Genomic DNA, 20691 nt, shown 5'->3' on the forward strand with positions numbered 1-20691 from the left:
GATAAATCTTTTTGCCTTACAAGGAAACAGCACTTTCCAAGGCATGCATTCTTGGCAGTCAAATCAACTACAGGCATGTATACATATTACATAAACACACACAGCTACAAATCAATGTTATACTAACAGATCATTGGCAAAGTATTTACAAAAGTTTACAGATTAGGCTCCTTTAACTAACAGTCTTTCTAGTAACTATAGTTGGTGAGATTTCTTACTGCACATGCACAGATATTGCTAATTTAACTTCCTAAACCTCCTCAACTCACAGAAGCAAGACATGCAAGGGCCTTTAAACTTTAGGCAAATCCAAGACTCAGATTTCTCTAGATCAGAGTGTCAGAGTGAGGTTTTTTGTTTTTTTGTTTTTTTTTGTTTTTTTTTGATTTAAAAAAGGATGTTTTGGAGAGTGTGCAGAGTAGAACAGGAGTCCACAGTCTGTTTTTCTGAGTCAAGTATTACTGAAACACTTCCATGTCTATTGTTCACAGCCTCTGAGACTGCTATTGCCACTACAAAGGTGGAATCCAATGGTTACAAGAAAGACCGTTTAGCCCATAAAGCCTAAAAGAGTTATTATTTGGCTATTTGCAGAAAAAGTATGACAATGCTTTAAAGGAGCCTTGTAATCAGATCAGGTTTATAAGAGAATTTCAGTAAATTTGGGTGTATCATAGGTACCAGAGGAGTCAATCAGATGCAAGAACTCTCCTTCCCTCCCACACCCATGCACAGTGAGGTCAGGGTAGCTTCTCTAAACAATTTCACCTGCTGATATAGTACTAAGACATAGAATGTTTAAAGGTACACACATTACAAGCTAATAAGGATACTTTTTTTCTAAAGGAATACAAGTTGTAGGACACAGGAACCAAGCTTAACACACATACAAAAATGTGTATTTTTTAAAAAGGTCATTTCACGCTATATACTCTGATGCTGATTAGTTTAGACTCTGCCCACCAACACATCTACTATGTTTGGGAATTCACTATGATCTCCAATACATGTATGTAAGAAACTGTTAAAAATGTGGTTTCAAATCATAAGTAATATGACAAGACTTTCGACAGGACTGAAAAAAAAAGATCCAAAGTAACAGGATAAACAGAATTGGGACAGTGAGAGGTTTTAGCCATCAAGGAGACTCTGTACTAAGAAATACGGTGATTAATTTATCTTAATGTTTTGTAAATTAAAGTATCTATCTTGATGAGCCATATAAAATTAAACACAAACTGCTTAGAAGTGGGGTTTTTAAATTACTCTGCACATAAATTTTTTACACTTTTTAAGTTTAAAATAAGGAGACACACTATCCCAAACATCAAGAAAAGTTGTAAAGAAAACATCAAGACACAAGGAAAAATATTCTATCTTTTATAATTTTTCATCAAAAGCAAGTCACTATGAAAAGAACAACTAAAAAAAGAGCTCACTGAATCAAGTCAGACTACTTAACTTCAAGCCACTATTTAATGAAAAATGAAACATTTTCCTGGTATCTACTGCTCTTTGTAAACAAGCTACTTCTGTAATCTGAAACATCTAACACTTCAGAACACTGCTTTTGAAAACTAGGCCAATAAATTTGCAGAATTTTCTTCTTCAGAGTAGTTTACTAATACAACAATCTGCTCGAACTTAAATTTTAACAGTTCAGAAACAACTAAAAGGCTCAATTATTATAACTAAAATAACGCCATTAAAAACCAAAGAAACATTTAGATGCTTTATCACTGTATTTTATGACTATTAAACATGTATAAAGCAGTAACAACAAAATAAAATTCAAGAAATACAACCAAAGGATATCTGATTTGACAATTACATGAAGATAATTCTGGAAAATTTTTTAAAAACTGAGATACTTGAATATGCAGTCTTCAAACTTATCAGGTTAGAGATTCATATTTAAATTGTATCAACATAGAAATGTTTTAAATCACATCATATTTGACTATACCCAGTTATCAGCAACAAATCTGAGTTCCCCAGATAACTGAAGAGCATTGCTTCAGCCTGGTATGCAGGTCTACTGACCTAAAACTGAATCACCTGTCTTCATGCATTAACAGAGTGAATGTATTCACAACTAACGCAACAGACCTTACACAGGTGCTTCTACTAGTATTTTTATATTTTCTAAGTTCAAAATGTATTCAAAAGGCCATTATATATACATTAAGTGTCAACATCAAAACAAATGCAGATGGTACTAACTTATGATGGTTCAACTTTGGGTTTTTCAAGGTTACAATGGTGTGAAAGTCAGTAGAAACCATATTCAAATTGTCAGTCTCGGTCTTCTGGGCTAGCAGTGTGCAGCATGATACAGATACACTCTCCTGAGATGCGGGGCAGTGACAGTGAAGCAGTCCCAGCACACAGGCAGCTGTGTGATAACGTGGGGAAACAAATGGTGTTTTATAGTGTGTTGGACTGCTAAGTTAGGAAGTTCAGTAGGTTGGGTGTACTCAATGCATTTTCCTCTTGATAGTATCAGCTTAGGATGGGTTTATCAGGTTATAACCACTTTGATGTAAGTCAAACAGCATCTGTACTTATAGGAATTCAGTAAATACAACAAATTTTATAGTTCTAATAACTATAATTTAAAAACCATGCCCACATCTTAATCACCATGCTGCTAACTGTAAGAAACAATGGACATAAAAGGATGCTAAAATTAAACCTCAACTTCTTACCAAATGTAACTTGGGCTAAAAACTTTTATTACTGTCAGATGTTTTCCTTGGAAATAAAATATGAAACCAACACAGAAACATTCAAAAAATGACAGACAAGCGTAAAGATAAAGGATGGTGTTCAGCAAATTGGTGCAGAAAATTCAATTAACCTGCTCAGATTCATTAATCATAGAAAACCTCTGAGTATTTCCCAACTCCCCCAGGAGGCCTCCAATAACCCAGTTACTACCATACCACCTCACCTCTCCTCTCCATACCGAGGACTTTGCTGCAGCACATTAGTTTTCTATTCCTTAACTAGTCAAGTGCCACGTAATCCGCAGATAGACATACTGGCAATGGCATGGGTGAATGAAGAGAGTAAGGGGAAGAAGGGTCTTCCCAACTTCTCTCCTGGTACTGAATGCCAAGCTACTTCTCTCCAGACAGCCCTCAGTTTGAGTCCACACTCCCCAAGTTTCTTATATTGACAGTTATGGTCAGGGGCTGAAGATGAGTGAGGGCACATTCCAAACAAGCCAAGTTGGAACTCTGAATGCTTCTGCACTAGAACTTTGTTTATATATAAAGTGGCTATGTTCTGTAGCCTTTTTAAGGTTTTTTTCTCCTGAAAAATAGAAGTTATGCAGAAAACTGAGATAAACTACCTAATTTCACAAAGCTGAGAAACTTTGGCACGAGAGCCCTTGATCCACAGGGTTGTAAGCACAGAAGTTTAGATTACATGCCAAACACTTGGCTTGCCAGCCCAAGGACCAAAGCCTGTTTAGCAGGAAAGTGAGTTCAAGGCAATAGGTTCATTAAAAATTTCTAACATGCTCCTATTACAAGATACCACTGAATTTCTAGCATAATTTCTTCTGAAGATCTTACAAAGAAACTATTTTACAGAAAGTCTTTGTATACTGATGGTATCACCCTTATGTCATAAATAAAGATTTATTAAATTACTATGTAACAGTACAAAGCCAGTTCTAGAAAAGTAATCACAAGCATTTTTACATCTTCAAAAAGATATGTGCATGGGGCACAATGGGACAGTAATAAGCTGACAGCAGTATAAAATGACTAGAGGTTACTCATAATTTACTGTAGAAGTGCATGTGGTAAAAATTATAGCATAGAATAACTTTCCTGATTTCTTTCACTCATTTTATAATACACTGGTTTTTGTTGTTGTCATATTCAACTGAGCAATTCAGGGTTAATAATGAACTAATAGTGTTGAAGAACAGGCATGTTACATACATCTATTTACTAAGTGCTTTCAAACCAAAACTACAGATATGAATACTTACTTATCAAAGCTATCACTATTTTTGATGAAGCTCTCCAGTTTTTCCTTGGCATATTCCACCACATCTGAATGAAGCTCAATCCCATGATTTATTCCAAAAGGACCTGCAATCGTAGTAGCATTTTTATAAAAAACATTAATAAGATGCCCTTACAGAGAGCACTTTTAATTTCTGCTCACTTTTCTATCACAGGAGCATTTAAAAAGGGTTCGCTATATGCAAATACCTGCTAGCCACAGATTTAAAATGAATACAAATCAATTTATATCATTTTAATGTAAGAAAAGAAAAAAAAAATAACCTGAATTTTCTACCAAAAATTATGACTATTCATAGGTTGAAATCAACGGAGTTCTTCCAAGGGAATAGTTCCATCTGGCAGGATACTACTACCAAAAGAATATTATTTCCATAAGAAATAAGAGCAAGCTCTCTACTACTACTTCCATTTGTCATTTGCCAAAGTTAATTCTGAGATGCCTGAAACCATGGGCTGGCACAGATATGGCTTAAATGCTTCCAGCATCCACACTCCTCCCCAAAAACTACTAAATTCCTAGAAAGCCAAGATCACTTCCTGGGCCTCTGAGACTTCCCAGTGTCCAGCAGAACAGGGCCACCAGAGCTGATCTGACTCTGGTTTCAGCCATCTTCACATTTCCCATTGGTGTTTCTTTTTACACACAACTAGAGACCCAATGACCTCCCAGAAAAAGGGGAACAGGAAAGCACTTTCTCAGCCTCCCTCTGATATTGGGGTGGCATTTTCCCTCACCCAGGCACAGGTTCACTGAGAGTAAGAAAACTCGTAAGGCTGCTACTTCCCACCCCATGACCCACATGAGAGTAACACATCATCGCATCAAGTTATTCTAGTTCCTTTCAAACTTCTGAAATTGGGCCAATCAAGTTTTCCACTTGACATTTTGAGTTACCTGGAGATTGGTCTCCTAGAAGAAGTGTGTGTGTGTGTATTTTCCCTATCTCTAGGAAATACTTATCTGGATGTGCCTCCTATCAAATGTCATTAAAAATATAGTGTACACTGGAGCTGTTTCTATTAACCACTAGGTACTCAAAAAAAATCAGCGTCATAAATTACCATGTCTGGTCAAAAGGCACAGGAAAATAACAGTTTGTGGTCTGGAAGATACCTATAAAAATATAACCTAAACGTATAGATATAATCTTCAAACCAACATAAGCATATATTCCTACTATACTTGATGAGTATTGGATTTTACTTGAAAAAAGTATTCAGATAGGAAGACTAAATGAAAATTACTTGTTCATCAAACCACAACCAACAGAATTAACTTGCCTTGCCATTTAATTCTTACTTTTTAAAACAAATTGTGTGAGGGCCAGCGCCGTGGCTCACTTGGTTAATCCTCTGCCTGTGGCACCAGCATCCCATATGGGTGCCGGGTTCCAGTCCCGGTTGCTCCTCTTCCAGTCCAGCTCTCTGCCGTGGTCCTGGAGGGCAGTGGAGGATGGCCCAAGTGCTTGGGCCCCTGCACCCACATGGGAGACCAGGCAGAAGCACCTGGCTCCTGGCTTCAGATCAGCATAGCTCTGGCCGTAGCGGCCATTTGGGGAGTGAACCAAAGGAAGGAAGGCCTTTCTCTCTCTCACTGTCTAACTCTATCTGTCAAATAAAAAAAAATAAATAAATGCATGCATACATACATACATACATAAATTGTAGCAGCTGGCATTGTGGTGTAGCGGGTAAAGCTGCCACCCATGATGCTGGCATCCCATATGGGGTGCAGGTACAAGACCCAGCTGTTCCACTTCCAATTCAGATCCCTGCTAACATGCCTGGGAAAGCAGTGAAAGATGGTCCAAATGCTTGGGTTCCTGCATCCACATGGGAGACCTGGAAGGAGCTCCTGGCTCTTGGCTTTGGCCTGGCCCAGCCCCAGTCATTATGACCTTTGGGGGGAATGAACCAGTGGATGGAAAATCCCTTTCTGCTCTCTCCCTCTGTAACTCTGCCTTTCAAATAAATCTTTTTTAAAAATAATTGTACAGATGGATAAAACGTTAAATATACTGCTTCATGTTTTTGGTTGCTTTATGAGTACTTACAAACTGTTACCCTTCATCTAAAAGTGGAAAATCAGTCCAAAGTCACTTAGGACTTCTTGTTAATTCCTCATTACTACATATAAACTGAGTAAAACTGAAATTTCATTTTAAAAATTAACTGGAAAATAAACAAACTTAGAAAACACACATGTTAAAGCCACTTTTTAATACAGTATTGAATCTGAATATTTTAAAAGCGTGAATTTCCATAGTGAACACAGAATGCTTAGAAAAGCCAAATAAAGTTTTCCTTGTTAAAAAAAATTTGAACTGAGTTACAATTTTACATTAAGTACACAGTAAGGAAAATATTTTATGAAATGAATAATTTCCCTTTTGGCTTCTGAAGGATATCCATTGAATGTACAATCTGACAGACAAAATTTTATATTCCCATTACTCATTAAGAATCCAATTATACTATCATTTTTATAAAAAAGGAAAACTACAGGTGCACAGATAAAGAGATCAGAAAAGGTCAATATTGTTAGCATTCTAGTTTCCAAGCCTAAGATTGAATGCATAAGCATAATGACCAAGGTACTAAGAATGGAAATCAAGACTTCTCTCCTACATTTCAATCTTCCTTAGCAAGAAAGGAAATCTCAATTTCAAAGTTCTAGGTCAAAAGGAACGAGATACACTGTCCCTCACTCAAAGATGACACTGGCCTCTTTTTGCGTTTCCTTGTTTTCTGCTTATTGTCTAAAGGCAAACAGGCAACTTTTGGAAACAGTTTAAAGCTTTATGAAAATTCCTTAAGGTTTCTTCACATAACTTTTCATATAACCTTCATACAGATGGTTAAATAATGAAAGATAACTTCATTAACATAAATATTTCATTAACATAAAAAGATTTGTTTCACAAACAATATAAATATACATGTAGATATACTATGCATTAATATCTAGTATCAACACCACTTATGACTTTTTAGGATGGAACTATTTAATTTTAAAATAACAAGAAGGCAAACTTTTATTATGACTTAATAATCTGAATTGTCATTAACACTGAAATAACTGGAAAGGAGAATACATTAACAAAAGGCAGAATTTAAATTGCAATGTCACTAATATCTCATTTATTTAGAATGTGATATACAACTAGAACACATCCAGTGTATGAGAAAAATGTGATTCAATGCTGATTGTTACAACTCATATTTGACATCTGTACTAAACAGAACAACAGAAAAATAAGAGGAAACCTGAAAAGATATACATAATGGCTTCTGAGGAAGGTAACTTAAAGTATTTTACCCACATGCATGTATAATTTTTTCAATCAAAAAACAATGGACCAGTATAAAAGATTAAAAATGAACATAAATGTCCACATAAAACAAAGTTATATATATATGTGTGTGTGTGTGTGTGTGTGTATAACTAAAGGTACAAGTTTTCAAAAGGAAACAAAAGTGAAGCGGTATCCAAAAGGAGATGTTAACAGGCCAAACGAAGCATAAACTTAACTTTATATTCAACAGATTCCAATGTTATTTTATATTTGCCAATATGAAGAAAAATTTGTCTCTGAAATAAGGGCTGAATTTTTGTAACATGTATTTAAAAAGAAAATGCTAACAACTGACCACTATCTTAAACAACTAAAAGAGAAAATAGAAACATATACAGAAGTCAAAGTTTATTAACACAAACTCTGTTATTAGAAATATTTAAGTATACTGTGTATAGAAATCATCTTTAAGACTGGAAAAATCCCATTTATTCAAAACAATAATACAATAAAATTCCAGTATAATAAAATCTAGAGATTGTTCTTCTTTCATAATTGAATCTAATCTAATCTAACTCATTTACAATCCACCAGCTAGTCTATAACCAGAACTTATATATAAAACAGTAATTATTAGGCTTCAGTAAGTTTCTATGCAATATGTTTATTTCTTATTTACATCTATGTCAACCTCCTGTGAAGTTCCTCAGTTTGAAAGCCTGGTATCGAAGGGGTAGAAATCTGCCTGAGGTGGGTAAAAGAAACCTGGGAGGTTCACACACCGCGTTTGAATGAAGTTCACTGTGCCTTTAGTACTTTGTGTAAGGCTAATTTACAGAACACAGCCACAGGAAAAAAGCACTTCATGATATGGAACTAGAGGAGCTCTAAAGATGAAATCATTCAAGATTCCTTCTTCAGTTGAGGACCCTGAAGCTAGACTACAGTATGGTGAGAAAGCAGATTTAAGATGACTGGGTTTCCAATTCTGGTTCCACCTATTAACCGGTGTGTAATATGAGCAGTCAGAAACCAATCCTACCATATACAAGGCATTCCTGGGAAAAGTCATGTAAATTATGGACCAATTATGTGCCTGATGCAGTATACAGTACAAGGTGACTAACAAGCTCTTGACAGAAATTGGGATGTGCCTTCCATCCCTACGTATACAGAGTTGAGTTGATTAGTAGAATCAAGATTATAACCCATGAAAGTGATTCTCAACTCTGGCGATAAAAGTAATCTTCGAGTTTTAAAATTAGATTAGATTTTAATTATGAATGCAGGCAGGTGAGAAACAATCTCTCAAGGTGTAGTCCGGGAGCTAAGGTAACCCTAACATACTGCTGGGGTTCAGCAGTACTAGCCACACCCTCCTAACTATGAAACCCAATTGAAATGATTTTTAAAATCTGCTTTGGATTACTCAACTTTCTGCTTTCACTGGTAAAGGAATACCAAGAGCTAGTATCTGAGAGAATTTTGGCCAATACTGAATATTTACCACAAGGGGGAGTAAGTGAATCAGTTATTTGGTTTCTATGAAACTACAGTAAGAAATATATAAAAAATCTTTCAGTAAATCACAAATTCTGTTATTAATTTTATTTTTTTTAAATAAGGCATCTCTGGGATGACTTATATATTTGAAGGGACAGCAACAGGTAAAAGGCAGACAGATTTTTCTTTTCTTTCTTTCCTTCCTTGAATATCCTAGAGTATAATGTAGACATAAAACAGTCCAAAGGTAGAAAAAGCAAAGGAGAGAAAAAGGAATCAGCAAAAGGCTTAGTAATCACTAACTGATATTAAGTGACATTTCTCTAACAGATTGCCACTTACTAAATGTATTTTATTTCTCATGATCTCTCCCATTCTATTATCACAATAAAAAAGCAGTATCAAAGACAAACATGAGGGCCGGTGCTGTGGCACAGCGGGTTAAAACCCCAGCCTGCAGCACCAACATCCCATATGGGCGCTGGTTTGAGTCCTGGCTGCTCCACTTCCAATCCAGCTCTCTGCTATGGCAGAGAGAAAGCAGTAGAAGATGGCCCATGTCCTTGGGTCCCTGAACCCTTGTGGGAGACCTGGAAGAATTTCCTGTCTCCTGGCTTTAGCTTTGGCCATTGTGGTCATTTGGGGAGTAACCAGCAGATGGAAGACCTCTCTCTGTAACTCTTTCAAATAAAACAAATCTTAAAAAAAAAAAAGACAAACCTGGTCAAATTTTTACTGAGTCTTGCCACTTTAGCCTAACCAGACTACTGTTCTCCTCTTTCTAGGTTTGGAAAAGAGCTCATGAAACAAGTTCTAGAATTTCCCAGAAATAAATTGCAGTCCCTTGGGCTCCTATCTATGGGTAGATACTACATTCTTTTATAACACGAGAATCTTAGAAATATGTTTACACAAGATTGGAAACTTCTGGTTCTAACTGTTACAGAGAAAATGGACTCATGGCTCTAAGTAAATTATGTCTAAAAATGTCAAAATATGGAGGACGGCATACTATATTCATTTACATATATCCACCCATGGATGCTAATATTCAAGTCTAATATGTCCAGAACCAATTGTAATGACTTGAAAAATCTCTACTGAAATGTTCTAGCATACCTCATCTGTACACTGGAACATTACAATAGAGATTTTATACCAAAGTAAATTCAATAAATTTAGAAAAAATGTACTTAACTATAATGTAATACCAAATAGCTTAAAAGGCTGATTTAAACTGTTTCAGATCTTGATCCAAATTATTTTTAAGGCCGTAATTTTCCCTGGAGGTCATTCTCATAACCTCTTCCATTCCACTAAAGTTTATATGCTAAGTACCTGAAGCTATCCAGCCAGCATAGTGACTATCTCACACAGACAATTAATAGTCACAGAACTAAATGAAGAGGAGCCAGTTAGAGCATCGTCATGCTTCTACTGATAGCTCAGAAACATCATGCACAATTTCAAGGACAGGTGACATGTCCAGTGCACTGTTTGTATGTATCCTCAGGAGCTGGCACTGAGTCTAAATGTAGCTATCATCTCAAACTTAAGAGTTAAAACGAAAAGTGAAGCAAATGATATATATATAAAACATGGACATTCTCATGTCTTGGTTTTAAAATAAAGTATACTGACCAAAAAAGCAAATATATGGTTAAATCCATTTCATTTAATATTAGGGAATGAGGTTTTCCAACTGGAATAAATCTTACATAATCACATTACACTAAAAATTAGTTTCTTGATTTTTGCTGTTTAATAGGATATTTTAAAATAACATTTGCTTTTATTCCTAAAGAAAAGTCTTCTGACTTTATTGTTCATACAAACATCATGTGAGTGTTATGAAAAAAAAATGGGGTGCTTTCTGAAGTCAATAAAGTTATTGTTGAATAGGGAGGCAACTAGATAAAACAGGAAAGAGGAAGGAGAGGACAATATTTCAAAGTATGCCATCCTGGGGCTATATCACCTATTTCACAAAATAAAATTAGAGAGGAAAGGCTGAGGTTTAAGTTCCTGCCTTGAGTAATTAATTCGTAAGAAAAAAGTTAAGTTTTACCAAGAACACTGGAGGAAGAAGAAAACTCTTTGTCTTGTGTGGTAAAGAATAAAAAAGGACTGACTGAGTTAGAGATGGAATGAACTTCTGGAATCTTTGTACACTGAAGAATCTACCTTGTGAGTGCAGCTTGGAAGATCTCGTGTGTCCACAGCTCAGCCTACAGACTTTAAAGGCAGAAATCTGATTCCTCTTCCATAAGGAGTTTACTCAAAGACAAAAGATCCAGCCTACATTCACTACAGGCTAAAGCCAAACAAGTGTCCAAAACAGGACAAAGAAAGCACTTATAATGCAACACAAAGAGATCTGAAATCCAACTAAAAGAATCCTTGAAAGCCAAGGATGTGGGAGGGCTGACAGGCTGACCTTACGGGAGCCAAACCCCGAGGGAATAGAACCAAAAGCTCCAGCATGCCAAGCAGCCCTGCCGATTCCAGTGAACCTCTGTCTGTATTCTGAAGCTCTCTGAACAACATCTAACCCAGTCTAAAGACTCTCACACAGAAAGACAATTCCATGGGTGTCAGCCCCAGCACTAGGAGACAAAGAGTAAAAAGTTATTTTATGCATAATCAAACAAATTCAGGGAAGGAATCTGGCATAGCAGTTAGGCTGCCAGTTGGAACACCCACATCCAATAGAGGCACTTCGGAGTTTCTGAGTCCCAGATCCACTCACTCCCTATTCCAGCTTCCTGCTAATGCAGGAAGTAGGTGATGGCTGAAGTACATAGGTCCCTGCTACCCATGTGGGAGACCTGGATGGAGTTATATCCTATCTCAAATATACTGTATTTTTAAACACTAAAAACTCATCCTGGTAATCTATTTCCTTTATTTTACAAAAGATAAAATGAGCTTAAGAAGCTGGAGACTTGCCTGAAACCGCCCCACGAACTGGTGCCAGATTTGGGATTCAAACCCAGTGACGAAGTTCTTGCACTGCCCTGGCCTCTTCCATCTCCTTCCTCTGGCTGTCTTTGTATGAGGCTGAGGTAAGAAGGCAGAGAGCACTTGGGTTGTTCAACCTCAGCTAGGAAGCAGCACAGCTGCCAGCTCAAACTTTTCATTGCTCTGCACAAGTTCACAAACGATAACAAAAACACTGAGCTTATTATACTGATTTGGAAGACCACAAGTAAATTTTAAGTAGGTGAATTCTCAAAGAATTTGGAGTAGCTGCTACACAGACAACCCAGGATGGAGGGCAGTTAAACTCAATGATACAAACTCAAGATGCTGAGAGAACCACCTAAGATACTTTTCATATCACTATGAAAATTTCCTTACACCTTCTAAAAGCAGTATGAGGAAATATAAACAGAAGAAATCACTGTGAAAACTTTGTAAAATGTCTAAAACCTGTATTACTTCCTAATGTTTATTACTATTTATTGACTTGCAATAATCAGCAGTACTGTTATCCATAAACACAAGGTCATCTGGGTAGCAGCAATGAAGACGATTGAGGAATGATTTCTACTCCACAACCACTAGGAGTGGGGAAGGAGAAAAACTGAGAAATAGAACAATGGTGGCAACTCCATACAGGGTCTAAGTGCAGAGAAAATATGCATGGTAGCCTGACTGGGACTAAGAAGTGACAGTTTAAATGATGAGGAGCTTAGTGAATTCCATAAACTGTGATTAACCTAAAGGGAAAGGTTGTTTTCTAAACACATCGGTGTCATGGGACGCGACCAACTGAGGCTGGTGTCATGGGTATTGAAAGAATTCACCAGAGCAGTCAGATGGAGTGAGCAGAATTAGATTTATTTAACACACTGCAAGGCAGCAGTGGCGGGCAGGACAGCTCAAAGCTGACTACTGCTGCAACAGGGACTACAATTCAAAGTGTACACATCTAAGTGCAGCATCTTAGTTTTCCCATGGTCCAACAGGCTTTCCCACGAAGATGAGGTAGGTGCATTTCTGGTGGGACTTTCCCAGTGACCTGGGGCAACTCCAGTTTGCTCACAGAACCCAAAATAAATCATATCAAGAACAGATTTTGTAATTTCTAAAAAGAAATCACAATTTTTAAAAAATCAAACAGAGGATAGAGGAAAAATTTAAGTTTGGTTTAATGTAGAAAATAAAATTTACCTGAGAGAAGTCTGGATACCTACAGATTGCATTTTATTTGACCAAGATGAATACAGGGGCAGGAGGACAGGAGGCCCTAACATTCTAAGAGAGGTGCTTTAAAGAACATTAAAAAAAAAAAAAAAAAAAAAAAAAAAAAGCCAAGCCATACAAGTATTTCTGATAAAGGCTTACATCTAAAACTTGTAAAGAATACTGACAGCTTTCCACTGCAACAGGCATGCCTCTGCGCCAGCCCATGGCTATGGGCATCAACAAGGGCCACATGGTAACCAAGAAAGTGAAGCAAGGCACAGCCACACCAAGGAGCCTCACTAAGCACAGAACAGGACGCAGAAGGTGTGTGGCTCTGCCCAGTATAAACACTATACTATGGCCCTACTCAAGGTCTCCAAGGACAAACGGTCCTCAAGTTCATCAAGAAAAACTTTTTTGGGACACATATCCCTGCCAAAAGGAAGTGGGAGGATCTGGGGAAAGCAACTGCCAGGAAGAACTGAGCCCATCTCCCCTCTGCAGAACAAATCCTTAGCTAAAACAAACAAAAAAGCAACTTACAACTCAGTAACAGGAACACCAGCAACCTTAAACACTGGGGAGGAAGATTCAAACAGACATTTCACGGAAGACAGCATCATTCATTAAGAAAGGGCAAGTTAAGATGAGATACCACTTCACATCTGCTAAGGTAGCTACTAAAAAACACAAGTACTTGAGCCATCATCTGGTGCTTCTCCGGTGCATTAGCAGGGAGCTGGATTGGAAGCAGAGTAGCCAGATAACCAGTGCTCTGATATGGGATGCAGGCCTCCCCAACAGCAGTATAATCTGCTACACCACAATTTCCACCTCAGGATCCTATTATTGTTAACATGAGAAAACGAGAATGACTCTCTAACCTAAGCAAAAATATCAAATGAGAAGAACCATCTCTACCAGAATCTGAGATTATCAGAATAATTTTCTGCCATGGTTCTGATATATAATTCCATTTTGAGAAGTCAATGTAATTTGTGTTTTGTTTTGTTTTCTGTTTTGGTTTTGCTGCACACTATTTGGTAAAAAAAATTTCCTAAGAATGAGAAGACTGTTACCAATTGAAAAGAAAACCTATTAAGAATAGATTCTCTGTAAAAAGTGGTAAACAGAACACTATCTTCAATTTCAAACAAGATGTCTTGAGGCGGGTGGGTGTCTGTTGCAGCAGTTAAAGATTTGGGACACCCATTAGAGTGCCTGGGTTTAGGTCCTTACTCCACTACAGATCTCAGCTTCTTGCTAACACATACTCTGCAACAGATGATGGCTTGATGAAGATGATGGTACTTGAGTTGCTGCTTCTCACGTAGGAGGCCCAGACTGAGTTCTTGGACCAACCCTGGCTGTTGCAAGCAACTAAGAAGTAAACAAGCAAATGGAAGATGTGTCTCTCTGCTTTTAAAGAAAATTAAAATAAATAAAAATTTTTAAAAGATGCCAGAGACATCTTAGGAGCCAAAGTAATCCATTCTCCACGAGGTTAAGTTAAACTTACAAATAACTGCTTCCCCTGCACCCATGTGAGAGACTCAGAAGAAGCTCCTGGCTCCTGGCTTCGGATCAGCACAGCTCTGGCCATTGCGGCCATCCAGGGGGTGAACCAGCGGATAGAAGACCTTTCTCTCTGTCTCTACCTCTCTCTGTAACTTTTTCAAATAAATAAATAAATCCTTAAAAAAAAAAAAATAACTGCTTCAAAAGTACTTTAATTCATAAGGAATTTCCTGAGGAAAAGCCTAACTTCCTCTCACTGAACAAGAAGAGCTCTCAGATTATAGCCTATTTGCTCCATGTATGTTTCTGAAGGGAGAAGGAAACGATCCAGGGAGCATCTTCCTTCACTGTGTTACCATTACAGGAGCCCTATGATCCCTGCCACAGGCTGGATTCCTCCAGATAATACTCTTAGCACGTCCTGACTCAGGACCTACCACCTACCACACACCTCCTATTCCATCCTGGAAGTGGGATAGAAAAATGGCTAAGAGCCATGGAGGTACACACAAAAAATACTAACTACACAAGGGGCAGGGGGAAAAAAGATTGGTCTTCCTCAGAATCTTGGTGGAGGGGCTGGCACTGTGGCATAGCAGGTGAAGCTACTACCTGCAACACCAGCATGCCATATGGGCACCGGTTTGGGTCCTGGCTGTTCCACTTCTGATCCTGGTAGTGCAGTAGAAGATGGCCCAAATCCTTGAGCCCCTGCACCCATGTGAGAGACCTGGAAGAAGCTCCTAGCTCTGAACTGGCCCAGCTCCAGCCATTGCGGCCACTTGGGGAGTGAACCAGCGGATGGAAGATGTCTGTCTCTCCTTCTCTGTAAACTGCCTTTTAATTAAATAGATAAATCTTCATAAAAAAAAAAAAAAAACCTTAGTGGATTCAAGATTAGGTGTAATCATAGTTTTACAGACTGTTCCTTCTGCTATCGTGAATATGTTTTATCTTTCTTGTCAAACAAATATTTCTCTTTAAAAAAATTATTTGAAAGGCAGAGTTGGGGGGAGGAAGGAAGGAAGGAAGGGAGAGAGGGAGGGAGGGAGGGGGGAAGGGAGGGAGGGAGAAACCGACACACCAATCTATCTTTTATACCTGGTTCATTCCCCAAACGGCCTCAAGGGCTGGGACTGGGTTAGGTAGAAGTCAGGAGCCAGGAACTCCATCTGGGTCTTCCACATGAGTCCAAGGGCCCAAGCACTTTGGCCCATCTTCCGCTGCTTTCCCAAGCACCTTGGCATTTGAGCTGGGTTGGGAAGTAGAAAAGCCCGGAATTGAACTGGCACTGATACCATACGAGATGTCAGCATAGCAGCAGCTTATAACACCATGTGGACACCAAACGAGTATCTCTAATCAAAAGGAGAATTTCCTGTGGTCTTAAATGTGCAGGATTACAGAGGTAAGTCCTGAGATAGGACCAGAAGCCATAGTCACATAAATAAACCAAAGACCCTCACTTTCCTTAACAGAAAGAAAATACCCAGGATACTGTGGATCACTTACACAAGCATCTGTTTTCACATACTACACACACTCTGGTATGAATTAAGACATTCAAGATACAATAAAGCTTGAAGCCTCCCACCAAGTGCATCTGGCCACAGGTCTCTAACCTCTTGAAAACTGTGAGTAGGCAATCAGTCTAGCAACCTCAACAGTAACAAGGTTGCTAATTATGATATACATTTCCCCACTCTGCCTTCTCTGCAGGAGCCAGTGGGCAGGTGCTAGAGAAGGTGCTCTGAGACTGGACAGAAATAGTATGCGGCATGGACTCCAACCTAACATTGCCAGAGTTGGTCAAGAAATGTCCATGTTCAAGGAAAGCAACTCAGTTTATTTTTTGAAGAAGCAGCTCTACCTATTCTACCCAGTAAGTTCTTGTAATTAAGACTGCAAGACTGTCTCAAACCCTAAAGACTGACTTTTCAGAGACTCTGGTAATACATTTGAGAGATGTTCCAACCTGTGGAGAAATCCATCTCAGGATGGGGAGGAGAATCAAATTTAAACATAAGCTTCTAAATTTCTCTCTACTGGTAAAATTTAATAATTTCCTACTATTTATTTTTATTCCCAATTTATTTGAAAGGCAGAGAGACTGACAGACAGACACACACACACACACACACACACACACACGGTAGGGGGTGGGGAGAGGAGGGAGAAAGTGAGATGGAGAGGGAGATCTTCCATTCATTGGTTCACTGCCCAAATGCCCACAACATCAAGGGTGGGCCAAGCCAAAGCTGCGAGCATGGAACTCAAATCAGGATTCCTATGTGGGTGGCAGAGACTCAAATACTTGAGCCATCACCTTATGCCTCCATAGGTGTACACTGACCGGAAACTGGATCAGAAGTGGAGGCAAGACTCAAATCAGGCATTCTGATATGGGATACAAGTTTACCATGCAGCAATCTAACTGCTATGCCAAAGTCCACACCCTGTAGTTATTATGTATCAGAGATTAAGCCCCTTGTGGAACAAAACTCTGAACTCTCCTCCCTTTTCAATGAAATATATTACTAATGTGTAAAGCGCTCACCAGTGTGCAAAAGTAGGGAACTGTGACCTTGAAAATGACTTAGAAGTCACACAATGCAGTCACCCAAACTGGAATACTTTTGGAGGTAAGAAAGGCATTATTAATACCAGGACCACAGGGATAAATCACATTTTCAGCACAATGGCACATAGTCACCCTACTAGAGAAAGTATCATTCTCTATTTAAAATCCTTTCATGATTCCCCATCACTTTAGAATGAATTTCATATCAGCCTCACTCCCAAAACTTGGGCATAACCTTCTTCTAGGGCATCTGTAACACTAGATGAGAGCTGTGGGTTTCCTTAGTTTAACAGTCTGTGAACTCAACGGCAGGAGCCAATGACATGGGTCAATGTTCTACCTTCATACTCGCCACACGGCAGCATGCAGTAAATTCAGTGGCTGTACTAAACAATTTAGTAAACTTCACAGTTGTTTGTCCTCCAACCAATATGTCTTACAGATTTTCCTCCATCCATTCTTTTTCCACCCATATTCTGTATGTCACTTCTTAGGTATGTACCTTTAATCAAAGTATTCTCTATACCTCTGTTTATTTACCTATATAACATTTAATAATGTACATTAAGAACATTAAGTTACTACATGTAAAGTGGTTGAAATAATTATTGAGCCCTCATAAATGTCCAGTAAACTCAGGGGGAAATTCTTTGTCCCTGTTACTCACTGCTGTCTACTCACACAAGGACCAGTGCCTAGCAGAGTACACGCTCAGTAGTATGTCAACAGCTTAATGAACATACACTTCCCTCTTCTGTGTCTTTCTCCAATCCCTCCCTTTGCGCCACAAGCGGCACACCTTTACATCTCACATACTCCTTCCTGTCTGCTCAGCAAAAAAATGGCACAATTGTCTCACTATTTGAAATGGGACACTGCTAAGTTTCAACTTTAATCCTACGTGCCAGCACACAGAACACTACCAGAAATGGATTAAATCTAGCACTCCTGAATTTCCCGCCTACCAGCTGTTCAATTTTATCAACAGACAACTGATTAGGGGGGGGGGGGGGTCGGCGGTGGCTGAAGAACAGTACCAGGAGCCAGGTAAGTCTAGGATTACATGTGGGAGCTAAGTAACTACCAGGACCACAGCTGGGAATGAAAAGATTACTATTCCTTTGTGTTTCCACAGTTAGGTTAGGAAGAGATCCACACTGAATATACACATCCAAACATACTTTACACAATATTACAAAACCCATAAACCATAAAAAATACAGACCAGCTCACTTTTTTAAAATAGAATTTTACAAAAATAAAATTACCTAAAATTAAGCCCACCATTGTACTTAAATATCCGGTTCCACTTCCCAGGTTAAGAAAAGACAATCCTGGTTGAAGTTTCAATGCCTCCATAACTTCAGAATAAATGCAAGGTGCTGACAAGTGTATGTTTCCATGTTTCCAGGCTAAGTCTTTATAAGCATTGTCTCTGTAGCCTTCCAGATAGTAATCTCCACGATCAATTGCTCTGAAGGCTTGCTCCACTCTTTCAGTGCGGATATACTGAGCTTCTTTTAAGTTATCAATTAAGTCATCATTATCTTCCCCAGCACTCACAGCTCCTCCCATGATAGTATTCAAATCAAATCATAAATTTTAAAATCTAAGAAAATTAGCAGAAATGGCTTCCAATAATGTAGTGTGGTTTGCTTTTCTTTTAATATTGCACTTGATTTCCAAATATAAATAAATCCTGAAAGGAAAGAATAAAAATAAACAGGTTTAAATTAGTACTCAAAAGAATAACTCAAGTTCATTAAATACATAAGTCATGATAATTAACTACTAGTTCTAAAGCACATCTTCTGTTCCAGGTATAGTGTTAAACTTCTTAAGTATATTACTGTATAATATGCAAATAATAACCACAAAAGGTAGCTTAAATATGCTCTCACATGTACAGATGGACAAACTGGCCATAGAGAATTAAGTCACTCAGTACTGTGAGGTCTACTATGACTACTTAGATCTAAATTAAACACAATTCAAAATTCAGATAATCAGCCCAGTCATATTCAAGTGCTTAACAGCTGCATGTGACTGGTCACTACCACACTAGACTATGCTGCTCAGGAACATGGTACTGCCTAGACTCAGTCCCAGGTATTCTAGATCCAGAAACCATTCTCTTAATCATTAAGCTACCATCTTCTTTATAGTATAGTAATCTTAGTCTAACAAATAGCCAAATGACTTAAAATTCTGAATAAGCATCAACAATTTAAAAATGTATTACATAAACTTAAAAATGCTGAAATAAAGAATAGTATTAGCCAAACACTGAAAATAAAATGTAAAAACAAACATGCAGAACTGACCCACAAGTTTAATTTACATATATCCAAACACAAGAGGACTATTTTGTTTGTTTGTTTGTTTGTTTGTTTATTTTGACAGGCAGAGTGGACAGTGAGAGAGAGAGAGAGACAGAGAGAAAGGTCTTCCTTTGCCATTGGTTCACCCTCCAATGGCCACCGTGGCCAGCGCGCTGCAGCCAGCTCACCACGCTGATCCAATGGCAGGAGCCAGGTACTTATCCTGGTCTCCCATGGGGTGCAGGGCCTAAGTACTTGGGCCATCCTCCACTGCACTTCCTGGCCACAGCAGAGAGCTGGCCTGGAAGAGGGGCAACCGGGACAGAATCCGGCGCCCCGACCGGGACTAGAACCTGGTGTGCCGGCGCCGCAAGGCGGAGGATTAGCCTAGTGAGCCACGGCGCCGGCCAATTTTGTTTAGTAAACCTTATTGTGATAAATGAAGTCACAAGTTTTTGCTTTTTTTCTTAGGATCTATTTATTTATTTGAGGGCAAGTTACAGACAGAGGGGGGAGCCAGAGAGATCTTCCATCTGCTGGTTCACTTCCCAAATGGCTGCAATGGCTGGAGCTGGGCCCATTCAAAGCCAGGAGCCAGGAGCTTCCTCAAGGTTTCCCTCATGGGTGCAGGGGCCTAAGCACTTGGGCCATCTTCCATTGCTTTCGTAGGCTATTAGCACAGAGTGGATCAGAAGAGGAGTAGCCAGGACTCGAACCAGCACCCATATAAGATACCAGCACGGAAGGTGGAGTCTTATCTTACTATGCCACAATGCCAGTCTTTGTTTTCTTTTTTGAATATGTGTTTATTTCAAAGACAGAGTGACAGAGACAAAGAAACAGAAAGAGATTTTTTCTATTTGCTGGCTCAGTCCCCAAAAGGCCTCAACAGCCAGAGCTAGTGCAAGCAGAAGCCAAGTGCCAGGAACTTCATCTGGGTCACCCATATGGTTGGCAAGAACTCAAATACTTGAGCCACCAACCACTGCTTCATTGGTGCATTAGCAGGGAGCTAAATCAGAAGTACAGTAGCCAAGACCCAATCAGCACTTCTATGGGATGTGGGCATCCCAAGCAGCAGCTTAACCCGATGCACCACAATGCCCACTCCAAGGCCATAAGTCATATTAATAATATTAATATTATTAAATAATTAAATTAATTAAATTAAATTAATAGTAATATTAATAATAACCCTAAAACACTGAAACTCATCTCACTCAGAAACACAC

The 20691-nt window shown here is 38.6% G+C and overlaps 1 protein-coding gene across 14 annotated transcripts in view; it reads right to left on the bottom strand.

The window, feature by feature from the left end:
- PCMTD1 (protein-L-isoaspartate (D-aspartate) O-methyltransferase domain containing 1) overlaps positions 1 to 20691 on the bottom strand; it is an 81196-nt gene that overhangs the window by 22188 nt on the left and 38317 nt on the right. For 11 of the 14 annotated variants that reach the window (XM_051843724.2, XM_008255514.5, XM_070076603.1 and 8 more), the window contains 2 exons: positions 18407 to 18837; positions 4010 to 4112 (listed from right to left, as the gene is read on the bottom strand). The exons of 1 other annotated variant lie outside the window; for it this stretch is intronic. In XM_051843724.2, coding sequence (XP_051699684.1) covers positions 4010 to 4112; positions 18407 to 18713 — 410 coding nt within the window. In that variant the 5' untranslated portion in view covers positions 18714 to 18837. The remainder of the gene's footprint in view (positions 1 to 4009; positions 4113 to 18406; positions 18838 to 20691) is intronic. 2 more of the 14 variants (XM_051843726.3, XM_070076604.2) reach the window with 1 other exon arrangement.

This window comes from Oryctolagus cuniculus, chromosome 6 (assembly GCF_051225735.1).
Source record: "Oryctolagus cuniculus isolate XC-2025 breed Fujian yellow rabbit chromosome 6, ASM5122573v1, whole genome shotgun sequence".
NCBI classification, from domain to species: Eukaryota; Metazoa; Chordata; class Mammalia; order Lagomorpha; family Leporidae; genus Oryctolagus; species Oryctolagus cuniculus.